The sequence below is a fragment of the Sminthopsis crassicaudata genome, chromosome 4, assembly GCF_048593235.1.
Source record: "Sminthopsis crassicaudata isolate SCR6 chromosome 4, ASM4859323v1, whole genome shotgun sequence".
NCBI classification, from domain to species: Eukaryota; Metazoa; Chordata; class Mammalia; order Dasyuromorphia; family Dasyuridae; genus Sminthopsis; species Sminthopsis crassicaudata.
In genome coordinates, this window is record NC_133620.1 from 113937484 (window position 1) to 113951013 (window position 13530).

General features: G+C 32.1%; 1 protein-coding gene across 3 annotated transcripts in view; it reads right to left on the reverse strand.

Annotated features, from left to right (window-relative positions):
- The window catches only part of GPATCH2 (G-patch domain containing 2), a 459123-nt gene that overhangs the window by 81267 nt on the left and 364326 nt on the right, over nucleotides 1–13530 (reverse strand). For all 3 annotated transcript variants that reach the window (XM_074309180.1, XM_074309179.1, XM_074309182.1), the window contains one exon: nucleotides 3968–4038. In XM_074309180.1, the coding sequence (XP_074165281.1) occupies nucleotides 3968–4038 (71 nt within the window). The remainder of the gene's footprint in view (nucleotides 1–3967; nucleotides 4039–13530) is intronic.

Genomic DNA, 13530 nt, shown 5'->3' on the forward strand with positions numbered 1-13530 from the left:
TAGATAATGAAGAGGTCTATAAATTCAGTTTGGATTTTGCTAGTGAAAACTGGCTTAAGTTTAGAGGAATACATTGAAGGGAGAAAAAAGCTTATTTGAAAAAGAGAAACATTTTCAGGAAGATACTCATAATTGAAATAGTGAGTGGTATTCAAGGGATAGGAGAGCAAGCTAGAAGGGCAACCATTTTCCCTATGGGCTGGGTTTGAAAGGAAAGCCATATTACAGAAAGGATACACACACACACACACACACACACACACACACACACACACACACACACACTTTTAAAATATAGATCATAATCTTATAATTTTTAAAAATAAATCTAACCATTCTGGTTAGATTAAAAAAAAAAAAAACAACTCTATAAATAAATAAGAATTCAAAGGGCAGCTAAGTGGCACCGTGAGACAGTGCTAGGTTTTAAGTAGGGAAGACTTCTTTTCATGAGTTCAAATTTGGCCTCAGACAGTTACTAAGTAAAGTGAATCTGGGCAAGTCACTTAACCCTGTTTGCCTCAGTCTCTCATTTGTAAATATCTTTGCCAAGAAAACCCCAAAAGAGGTGACAGAAGAGTCAGAAATGACTGAAGCACAAGACTTCAAACAATTCATGGAGAAAAGCCTACACTTGAAAAAAATCCATTCAGTATAAAGTACAGTGAAGTCCTGAAGAGTTAAGTAATTAATGCTTCAGTAGAAAAATGAGTATGTAAAAATCTACTAAAAGTCACTGCTGGGATTTTAATGTAAGAGGTGAACTTTTAAAGAGAGATTAAAGACAAATATGGTACTGCATTTATAGCAGACTCACTTCTCAAGCTCAATCATGTCTGTGTTGTCTTGAATAAAATACAAGTATTCATGATGAACATTAAAAAAAGGGATATAGTTTTTTCCTTTTTCATAGGATAAAACAAGTGCTTTTTGAACCTGATTCAATATTATATATGATAATAAACAGTAGAAACATTGCCACTAAAAACAATACAAAAGAAGATTGTTCACTTTCAGTGCATTCTATTTGACATAATTTTTAAAATTCTAATTATGGTATAATATAATATAAGACAGTGAAAGAATTATCTTTAATAATGAAAAGTTTAAAGTCTTTCCTTGCAGATAACAAGATATATAACCTAGAAAATCCAAGAGTGTTGATAAAAAAAGAACTCCCAGGGAAATATAATAACAAATATGAAGTACAAAATTAATAAATCAAAAGATAAAATATATGTTAGTAGACTATATACTAAGCATTAGAGATCCAAATACAAGAAGTCCAATAGTTCCTTTCCTTAAGGAGTTTAGGGGGAAGACTTCATATAAAGGAGTACTGAGTAGGGGCATTTTGGTTTAGGAAGTAATAATGAATTATAAAGAGTGGATCATAGGTCAACTGATTCATGTCATCTTTTCAGAAATAATAGTGGAAAGCAGTAGGAAGGAAGTGTGGAAACTAGGAAGATAGTTGGAATGAAGTTTGGCATAAGGTAGTCAATGTAATATTATGCCTTTGAAAAGCCGTAAGAAATATAAACAAATATAGATTCAAATTTTAAAAATGCATTGCGAAGAAAGCAGAAAAAGAGAAGCATACACATCTTATAAAGACAAGAGATTAATAATTGTCACAGTGAATAAATTATTAGTTTGGAGATCATAGAAGTTATTACTCTTAATAGTTCATCATAAATAACATTTTTAAATAGCTGAGATTATAAAGTAATATTGGGGTTTGTGATTTTGTGGTTATTTCCAATTTTTGTTGTATCTGTTTTTACTGAATCACTATTTATAACGAGAGAATTACGTGGTTCACTGCATAAAGTGCTAAGCCGAAGTCAGGAAAACTCATCTTCCTAAAGTCAAATCTGAGGGCAGACACTTAATAGTGTGCGATCCCAGGCAAGTCACTTAAGCCTGTTTGCCTCCATCTCCTAAAATGATCTAGATAATGAAACAGCAAACTATTTCAGCCAAGAAAACCCAAATGGGATCACAAAGAGGTGAACATGACTAAAAATGACTGAACAATAATAAAAACTATTTATAATAATTATTAATTTCTAAAAATGAAATCATAAAACACCCAAAGAATAAAAAGGAATGATGACTTTATGACTGTGTATATGGTCACTTCTTTGTATTCAGATATACACCCTCTCATGTTACTATCCTTTATATCAATATTTGAAGATAATGAAACAGAGATGATCACTACTATAGGTGTACCTGAAAACTCTGGTGTATAGCATAGTATAGTATACTATATAGTATGCTATAGATATATCATATATAGTATACTATAGTATATTATAACCAGAAAGTCATTTTTGCTGTGCTGCCATAGCTATTATTTGCAGAACAGCCTGGTATTGCATCCAATTTATCTCTTGCCTAATGATATACTTGACTCCTTTGACTGACAAGAGAGGGGCCATATCTGCCCACTACACTTTCAATTGGCTTGTAGATTTGTTTTGTTTTCCAGAATTCCATGGCTTTGGTATATGACAGGATGGTATGATTCCCTAAACCTTAGCAACTTAGTTTTTCTTAAAAGATGTATCAGTGTTAGCAGCTGTTACAATTATTAGGTGCTTTCATGCTATCCTAGCTTATTGGAAAGCTTTTTTGTTCCATGAGTGTCTAGTCCCGTGACCTTTTGGGGAAGGCACGGACTTGCTTTCTTCACTAAACAAACCATCTGGGATGGAGTTTTATTTTTTCCAACTCTACTTGAATCACAGATGAAGATCTAATATAAATCTCTCTATCATGGAGGAGATTGAGTGTCCATTAAGAGTGATGGAAACACCACCTTTTTGAAAAACACTTATTGAAACTCTCCTTGGAGGAAAGTGTTTTTAGGCTAAGAAAAGCTGTTGTATGGCTGCCAGACTAAACCAAAACTCTTGTTGTACGAGCCAACACAATGGTAGTTTATGTAAATGTTTACATGGATTGTGGATGTCTTATACATGTCAGTCAGAAATGGCCCTAAGAATCTAACCATAGTTGCTCTGACCAAGTAAGGAATTGGAAGATGGCAACTTCTTTTTTTTTCTTTTTTTGTCTAGCTTTCTGTGTAATCCCTTTTTCCTCTCCTCAGAGAAGCATAGTCTCTTTCACTTGCTTCTAATGTACTATCATGTCATTATTGTATAGAGTTAAGCTCTTAGACACTCTAGTCACCTCTGAGCAAAAAAGATCCCAAATATTTGCCTCAAAAGATCCAGTGTACAAGCAGCTTCCACAACAGGAACCAAGTCACCACTAATTTCAGGGAGGTAGTTTTTGTCTCAACTACTTCTTTGTCAAGTCCTGATATTTTCACCTTCTTGATTTAAATAAAAATTGGTTTTGAAAAATATCATATTAAAAATCTGAGAATAGACATACTGTGTTACAAACTGGAAGGTGAAATCAATTTTGAATATAGAAAAAAAGAAATGTACCCATCCTCAACAAGATGTAATATGCAAGAATCAAAAATTACTCTATTTTTAAAAGGGATTATGTCTTCATTACTGTTTGCTCACTCTTGCTAATAATGAAAATCATTTGCAAAATGAATACTCATATTAATCCTCTTACAAATAAAACATACATCTCAATGCCACATAAGTTTGAGAGTAAGATTAGTTCCACTTCATTGAATTTATAAATCATTTCAAAGGAAATAATTATACTGACATGATCTAAACTACTTTTGCTTATCTATGAGATAGAAATTTTCTTATTAAAATCTGTTCTTTATTTATTTCTATATTAAAAGCAATAAACATACTTTTTTCTTTCTTAGTAGTAATCTTCTATATGCAATCTAATAAACATTTCATAGCATAATGTTTTTTAAAGTCAACACAAACTTCAAATTATAATACCTCTACTTTATCTTTGGGAGACAATAGCAAATAGCTTATTGAAAAAATGAAAACATGATTTTAAACTTTCTCACCTGCTTGCAGTTTTCACAGAACAGTTTTTTTTGTGTCCTCGTTCTGATCGGTTATCTCTCAGGAGCTGAAGCTATACAAAATGTTAAGATACAGTTAAAAAACATATTTGGTTATATTACTTTGCAAGTGAAATATTTTTTCATCTAAATGAGGAAGATTAATTTTATTCATGTTATATTCTCTGTTGGCTTAAAGAAAAGGCTACCTTTCCCAGAAATACTACCATAATCCTTGCAAAAATGTTGCTAAGATTTGGCAATTCAATGCATTTTTGATGGTTTGACTTACCTTACAAATTTTTAATAGACAGAATGGGGCTGGAAGTTTGAACTTCACCTGAGTACCTCTCAGAAAGTAGTATCATCTTTGTAATAAATGCTCTTTAACACACTTATTTCTAAGTTTAATGAGGCTTTTGAAACTACTTTGAAAACAAAAATATCTACTGCTATCCCCTTAGTAGCCACCAGTGCAATGTTGTAAAGAAACCTGTTTCACATAGATTAATGACAGACTAGAGAGTAGGAAATGGAAAGACTAATTAATAGTTTTTCAAAATGTCTTACCATTCTGCCTCTCTCCAAACTACTTTGCCTCTATTTATTTTTGGTTCCATTATAACTGTTAGTAGTTGCATTCATGAAGAAATTTGATTACTAACAATACCAGTTTATATGAAAATATATTACTTTAGACATAAACCCAGGTAAACATTTAATATAAAATTTAAAAAAATACATGTGCTATAATGTTTTAAGAATAATGGTACAATATTGGAATTCAAGAGCTCTGTTGTCCCACTTGAACTCTGTCTTCAACAACCTGTACCATCTTTGATGTGTCACAATCTATTCCATAAAATTATATACTTCCAAATATAAAATTCCATGGCTATGAATCTGTAGTGTTAAGCTATCTTTCATGTATGTGTAAATGCACATGTTCTTCAGTGAAAGAACACAGAATTGGGAGTTAGGAAACCTGGGTTCTAGTAGTCACTCAGTTACTTATTAGCCATACAACCATGAAGCCTAAGCTTCAACTTTTTACCTGGAAAAGAGTAAGATCAAGTGAGATGTAAGAGTGCTTGCTATACAAAAGTGCAATGTAAAACATGTAAGATGTTACTATTATAATGCTTCCAAATTGGTAAAAGCAAAAGCTTAGTGGAGCATTTTTAAAAAAAATTTCTTTGTTGTTTGTGTTAGTTTGTTGTCTGTAAGTTGATGTATCCCATAGTTTGATAGATAAGTTAAAGTCATCACAATCAGAATGCAGCTAATTGCCTCAAATCTCAGGGGGATCGTAAAAGAGAAATATCAAGAGCTAAATGAATTCCTTCATGTAATTAGAATTAAATTTAGACAAAAACTTTCACAATAATCACTTATTCTCTATGAAAACAATTGGTTTAAAGGAGGATTTATACTTAGAATCTTATTAAGGTAATACACTCTAAGCTGTTAATAAATTTCAATGAAGAATGCTAACCTGTGAATTTACCATAAACAGATGTTGTTTAGAAAAGGAATTATCACCTTGAACATTGGTCAAATTTCCAAGACATTCCATTTTTTCATCAATTTATTTTAGGATGAAAAAGAGATAATCAGAAAGATGATTCTAAGTCAAGCCATAGCAGCTAATATGAAGCTAAAGTCAACACTAGATACACTTATAGAGCAAAATTAGAGTACCCATTCTATTGAAACCCATTCATTTGAAAGTGTTTCAAATAGAAACTGTACCTCCATATATAGTGTCTGCTTTGGGCCAGGGTGTGTATGTGTGTATGTGTGTGTGAACAACCATATATGACAGGCCATTACTGGTACGTCAACAAAAAGTCTACTCATCTTTGCTCCCCTTTCAATAGCAATATGTGGAATAACATTCCAATGAAAAAGAATATATAGAGGTATTTTAACACTGGCTTGTGACCCCGAGCTAAGAATCCAAAGCAAAATATTTTGAAACAAGAATGGGATTCTTTAAGTGATAGCAAAATGTGTAATTATAAAGAGTTGAAAGCTGAATGTTCTTTGATATTAAAACAGTGTAGTTGCACTTTAACAAGTTGACATTTCTTCACTGAATGATGAGACTAGAGGACATATACACCCATTTCTCTCTCTGTCTATTGACTTTGATGACTTTGAAATATGACTAAATGATTGATATAGACATTTTTTAATGTAATACAACTATATGAAACAGCCAATAAATAATTTTCTTGACTTCTAGTGCCTAATGTGGTCCCTTGAATATAGCAGTTGCTTAATAGTTGCTTATCTGATTGAATAAATTAAACAGTGCTTTATTTGGAATCTTTAAAATTAAACCAACGTAAAAATACAGACTGCATATAATAAATCTAATAGAGTCAAACAGTACTGAATTTCAGCCCTTCTATTCTAAAGATAAATACAAACAAACCAAAAAACCAAACCAAAACAAAACAAAAACAACAAAACAAACAACAACAAAAATTTCTCTAAGGAATAAAGGGAATAAAAAAACCATGGATGGATGGACATGATATCCTGACATTCTCACTATCTAATTATAAAAGGGCATGAGACCATAAAAATACAATTAAGAAAAGAATCAAGCCATGATCACTGATTTAGAAGGCAGTTCCAGTTAGTTTGAGCAACTTTAGAAATTTTCTAATGATTTAAGTATCTTTTTTTCCTAAGTGGTTCTCTTCTTCACTTTACTCTTGTATTGTTAGTGTTGTAAGGTAATTTTAGATTAACTTGACTCATAAATGACTACAAAAACATTTTTCAAACTGGCAAAGAATTTCATTGAAAACTATCTTGATAATTAGCACAAAACCTAGGATAACTTAAATATTTGAGGAAGATAGATAACATGATTAAATAGAGTGGCTTACATTACATTTGTATAGTACTTTAAAGTTTTCCAACTGCTTTCCCATACATTATCTCATCTGATCCTCACAACATCTCTGTAACATAAACAGAACAGATAGCATTATTCCCATTTTATAGTTGAGGAAACTGAGGCTCAGAGTAATTAAGTGATTTGGCCACTGCTATACAGTTAATGGTGGCAGACCAGTATATGAGAGCCTTGGGGTCCTGACTTTTAGATCAATGACCTTTTGAACCCTAAGAACTGTAGAGCCTTTCCAAATGACTTGTAGCTAAAACCTTCTATTATGTGTTGTTTTACCTATTAGAAGGTGAGCTCCGCATATAGTAAAAACCTCATATATCTTTCCTTCCTTCCTTTCTTTTCTATCTCTTTCCCGCCTTTGTTCCTTCTAAAATTGACTTGGTCAGTTCAATTAAAATAAATGGTGAATTTAATTTAACTTAATTAATTAAAAAAGGAAAACATGTTCCATAGGATATATCAAATTTATCAAAATATCAAAGAATTTCTGTACATCTAAACAATCTACTAATGAACCTATGATGCAAAAGATCATAACCAAACCCTCTATTGCATGCACAATCTAGAGACCCTTATTAATCTGGTTCCTCAATCTCTAATTTATTAATAATCAATCAAATCCATTAATGTACCCTTGGATCTATCCCTTCCCATAATTTCCACAAGATTGCTCCTAAAATGATCTTTCTTCAATTCTTAATCTCTCTGTATCAACCAGTTCCTTTTGTTGTTTATAATCTTGTAGAGTTCTGTCCAGTGCTGCTCAAATCTTAACTAGGTCATACCATTCCTTCAAGACATCATTTGTTATTTCTCCTTTTCATTGCCAAATTCCTAGAAAACACTTTTTACACTCTTTGCTTAAACCTTCTCTTCTCTTCTCTCATTCACTTTGTAACTCTCTTCAGTTTCTGGCTTGTGACCTCACTACAATTTTCTCTAACATTTCTAATGATCTCTTAATTATCAAATCTTTTAAACTTTTCTCAATTCTTATACTTAATATCTAAAGCACTGTACCCTGTTGTTCATCCTGTTCTTATAGATTCTCTTTCTTCAATGAATTTTGAGACACTGTTCTTTCTTGTTTTTTCATCCATCTCTTTCTTTTTAGTCTATTTTTCTTGTTCATCATATATATTATGCTGTGTAATAGTGTACCCTGTTACCCTGGTGCTCTTCTTGGGTTCTTTTCTCTTTACCTTCCTCTATTCTGAATTTCCCTATTGCCCTTTAATTCACAATCACCTAGGTATGCAGCCTTGATGCCATTAACTTCTTACTCTCACATTTGCCCTATGTCTCCCATAAATTTAATAGTCTTGTTGGTAACTCCACAATATCTTTTACATCAGTCACTTTTTCTTTATTCACAGAACTACTAGTTTAAGGCTTTTACTAACTTTGACTGTTACAATAGGCTTCTATTCTGTCTCCCTCATCAAATCTTTACCTTATCTAATTCATATCTACTTAGATTCTAAATAGATTTTCATAAAGAACAGATGTGCCTATGTAACTCATCTATTCAATAAAATCCAATGGTTCCCTTTTATGTTTAAGATAAAATATAAATATTTTTATTTGTCATTTAAAGACCTTCACAATTTTGCTATGACCAATCTTTCCTGAATTCTTCTATATGATTCCTCTTCATCCACACTATGGTACAGCCAAACCTGTATTTTTGCTGGTTCTTATACAAGGATATTTTATTTTCTTTCTATGTCTTTGTATTGGCTCTACTAATGTCTAGAATGTGCATTAGCAATAACTTCTACAAGAAGTCTTTTCTGGTTCTGCTGCCTCCTAAAGGCTTTTATCCCCAAATTAACATAAAGTATTTTATATACTTATATTATAATGTTGTTTTCCTTCAGAGAAAATAAGTTTTACAAAGTTGTCTTTATTTTTGTTATAAGTACATAATAAGTGCTCAATAAATGCTTAAAGTTTCACTGACTGATCAATGTGTTTCCTAAAATGTGGCACCCAGAACTGAATATGGTATTCTTCATGTGGTCCAATTAGGGCAGAGTAAGTAAGAATTACCACACTTTTACCCTAAGGTATTACTTCCTGATTTCTTTTAATACAGTCAAATATTACATGTTTGACAAACATTTTATATAGTCAAATATTATATTATTTCTTTTTTTTTTGGGGGGGGAGGAATATCATTATATTGCCACATATTGATTCAAATTGAACTTCTAGGCTCTTTAAAATCCCAAATCTTTTTTGGATGAACTGTTTTAGAACCAAACTTCTCTCTCAATCTTATACATAGGATGTTATGTTATTAATTTCTTGGACATAAGCAGAGCCTTTACATTTATCCCGGTTATATTAGTCTTATATTACTGAAATATTTTTAGATTCTGACTCTTTTATCTAACTTGTTAGTTATCTTTTCATAGTAGTAGCTTGTAGTTATATAAAGTTTTAAGTTTTGCAAAGCACTTTATATATGCACTTACAAATATGTTAAAGTCTCCCTTTATTCAAGATCATTTCTAATGACTCCATGAAGAAAGCAGTGTTTGAACTGAGTATGAAGACAGCTTTTTCACTAGATGCAGAGGGGACAGTGTAACAGGTATAGTGCCTTGAGTAAAGAGATCTTTATGGCATATTTGGAGAAAGTGAGTTCAGTTTGGCTAAAATGTAGTATATATGAGAGGGATTAGTAATAGTGATGATGATAAAAAGTAGTATTTATATTGAACTTTAAGGTTTGTAAAATATTTTACATGTTTTATCTCATTTGGTCTTCACAAAAACCCTGTGAAGTAAATGCTTATTATTACCCTCATTTTATATATGAGAGAACTGAAGTTGGGAGGGTTAGTCCTGCCCACGGCAACACAAAACTAGTAAATATCTAAAGGAAGATTTGAACTAAAGACTTCTTGATTCAAAGTCTAGTAGTCAATCTACTATACCATCTATCTGTCTAGATATGTAAGTCCTCTTATCTTTCTTTCATACTAGGTATAGTATTTATCATGGTGTTGGGAAAATTTTGCTAAACTCTTTTCACTGTTAAGTTATTCCCACAACTTAATTTTGACAACTCAGAAAAAATACAATTATGAAATTAATGAATCAAAATTTGGGTCTGTTGCTGATGATAAATAGAAATGTTTTTCATCTGTGCATTCACAGAAAAGACCTAGACTCATTAAACAGTTTTATATGCTAACTTGTTAACTCAGTAATAAACTACTCCACTGAAGAATGATCAGGCATCCACTATGTGCCCAGCACTTTTGAAGATAATGCAAAAGTTACTATAAGGCACCATCCTTACCCTCATAAACTCTCATAAAGAGATAAAACAAATATAATCACAATATACGACATAATGTGAAAGGGGCATTTAGAAGTTCTAGATCTCTATTCCTATGACCCCAAAGAATGAACAACATAGGTAGAGAGTAAAGGCAGGAAGATGTATATATATATCAGAAAATTCTAGACAGTTAACATCTATCTTAGGGTGATAGTAGTGAGAGTATAAAGGCAGCAAATTACTGTAAATCAAAATGTATTTGTAATGAACTTTCCTCTAAGAAATATGTAGGGTAAGCATTGTTTCCCACAATCAATCTCAAGGTTATGAATGGAGGAGAAAACAATAAATGGTAATCTCATAGACAGAAAGAATGAAGTCAGAGGGAGAGACAGATTACTAAATTCAGTTTTGGACATGGGAGTTGAAAGTGATCGTGGCATATCAATTTTGTATTACTATTGGGTAGTAATACAATTCAGAAGAGAAATCAGATGGAAAAATCAGATTTGTGAGTCACTAGATGAGGGATGAAAAATGAAATCCTAAAAGTGGATGAAATTTTATAGGATATAGTGAAGAAAAGTTTAGGATCAGGCTCAGAAAGAGAGAAAAACAGTTTGAGTGGCATAAAGAAGGTGTAGATATTTTGGAAAGGCTTTTACTAAAGAAGGAATCAGATACAGGAAAAATTGCAGAAATCTCATTAAAATGAAGGAAAATTTTAAGTAGAGCAAACTTTAGATGTATATTCTACTGCTGACTTTTATGGAAGACAAGATAGGAATTAGGAAGATTAATATGTAAAGACTCAAATGGATAAACTGGAGATGGGAAAGGAAAAAGTTGATAGGAAGAGGGAGAATAAGTTTTAAAAAGGCAGCAGAAAAATTGTAGAGCAAAGCAAAGTGATAAAGTAGTTTGGGGAGGTCATGCAAGTTGTTGGCTCATATGATGAAAGGGGAAAAAGATAGAATATGTCTGTGTTGTTGCTGAGCTAAGGAAAGGAAATGATAGCTAATAACTAGCAATTATATAGCATTTTAAGTTTTAAAAAGGGATTTACATATGTCATACCATTTGATCCTCATAGCAACCTTAGGAGATAAAAGAGTTATTATTCTAGATTTGCAGTTGAGGAAAATGAAGGACAGAATTTAAATGACTTGTTCAGGGTCCCTCAGCCAGTAAATGTATGTGGTATGTAAACTCAGGTCTTTCTGAAACCAAGTCCAACACTCTATTCACTGCACCATCAGACTTTGGTATAAACTAAATAATTAAGTGATAGAAATTGGCTATAAACATTAATTGTTTCAATTGGGGGGGGGGAAGGAATGGCTGAAATGTCAATTGCACTGAAAAATAGAAGAATTCAGTAGTGATGAATTTGACATGTAATTTTTACAACTTCCACCACAGCAGTGTGATGTTTTACTTTTCAAAGTATAGGTTTATCTCCCTTCTGGAGGCGAGGACCCAAAGAATACCACTCTACACTTTAAGTGATTAGAGACGATGAAGTCTTCTTAAGGTAACTGAAATAAAAGATTCAAGTGAGAATAGTAGAAGTGTTATATGTGAGTGTAAGGAAAGAAAAAGAACAATTATATACCTAAGTAACAAAAAAAAAAAAATGGAAGAATATCATGATGAAATTTTGTTCTGAATAGAGAACAAAATAAATTCCTAAATAGAGGAATTAGTTGTTAGATTGGAAGAGGAAAATAAGCTCCCTCCCTCCTCGAGTTTGTAATAGAGGAGGAAAGGAAATATGGATATGTCATTGTTTTACTCTTAAAAGATTTCTCTTCTGATAACTTCCATGGATCTATTATGCCATTCTCTTGAAGACAAAGACAGATCTTAGATTTTGAGAGAGAAGATTTAAAAGGATTCAGAGGAAGGCAAAGTATGATAACATAGACTATGATGGTTGATACTCAAAAATTAAATTCTAATTAATTCCACTATTGAAATGAAAGCTGGCCCCAAGACCGCCAGAAATCCAACATTATAGATCTGTATCTCAAAGAGATCATAAAAAAGGGAAAAGGATCCAAATATGCAAAAATATTGCAGTCCTTTTTATAGTCACAAGTAAATGGAAATTGAGTGGATACCTACCAGTTGGGGAATAGCTGAAGAAGTTATGGTATATGATATAATGGAATATTACTGTCCTATAAGAAAGGATGAGCAGGCTGATTTCAGAAAAGCCTAGAAAGACTTACATGAACTGATGCAAAGCAAGGTGAGTAGAACCAAGAAAACATTGTACACAGCAACAAGATTATGTGATGATTAACAGTAATGGACTTGGCTCATTTCAACAATGAGGTGATTCGAGACAATTTTAATAGACTTGTGATAGCAAGAGTCATCTGCATGCAGAAAAAACATTAGATAGATTGAATGTGGATCAAAGCATGGTATCTTCACCTGTTGTTGTTGTTTGCTTGTTATTTTTCTCAAGTTTTTTTTTTTTTTTTCCTTTTGATCTGATTTTTCTTGTACATCATGACGAATATAAAAATAGGTTGAGAAGAATTGTACATGCTTAACCTATACTGGATGGGTTGCTGTCTAGGTCGGGAGAAGAAAAATCTGGAAAATAAGATTTTGCAAGGGTAAATATTGAAAACTATCTTTACATGTATATGGAAAAATAAAAAGCAATTATAAAAATTTAAAGATGTTTGAAACAAAGGTAAGACACAGAAAACAAATATGAGTAAGGCATAGTTTGATAATAGACAAAGAAGACAGGATTTCATTATTTTATTTAGATTTTCTCTTCCTTTACAAAAATGATCTTTCTACTGGAAATAACAGAAAAAATGTAACAAGGTGTTAGTTGGTAACAAAGATAAATAAAAAGATATTAAAAAGGGGCCTAACTCTCTTTGGTAGCATCAGCATCTGTTTTATATTAATTGGGCTAGTTTCTTTTTAAGAGACAAGGCAGCCACCTTCAGAACTGATTGATCTAACAGGTTAGGGCCTGAATAACTGGTATGACTTCTTGGTTGCCTAAGCAACCAGGAATAAAATGTTCAACATATGAGAAGTCACTGTTCCTTAGGCTTGATGGAATTCCCGCTGCCTTCAAAGTTACTCTATCATAACAAATCCAGAGTATGAAGGAAGATTCATCTGCCTAAAATAATGTTGTATTTTTATTAATCCTTTCTCTATGGTTTAGTAAGCTTTGTTAACTATTTTATGGTTTGGTCTTATATTCCAATTCCAGGCTTAAACCACTGTCTTGTTCTGATGAATAGCAATTCCCTAGACCAGATAAATTACTGTTGTGCCACAGTTCTCTTTTATTGTCCTGCC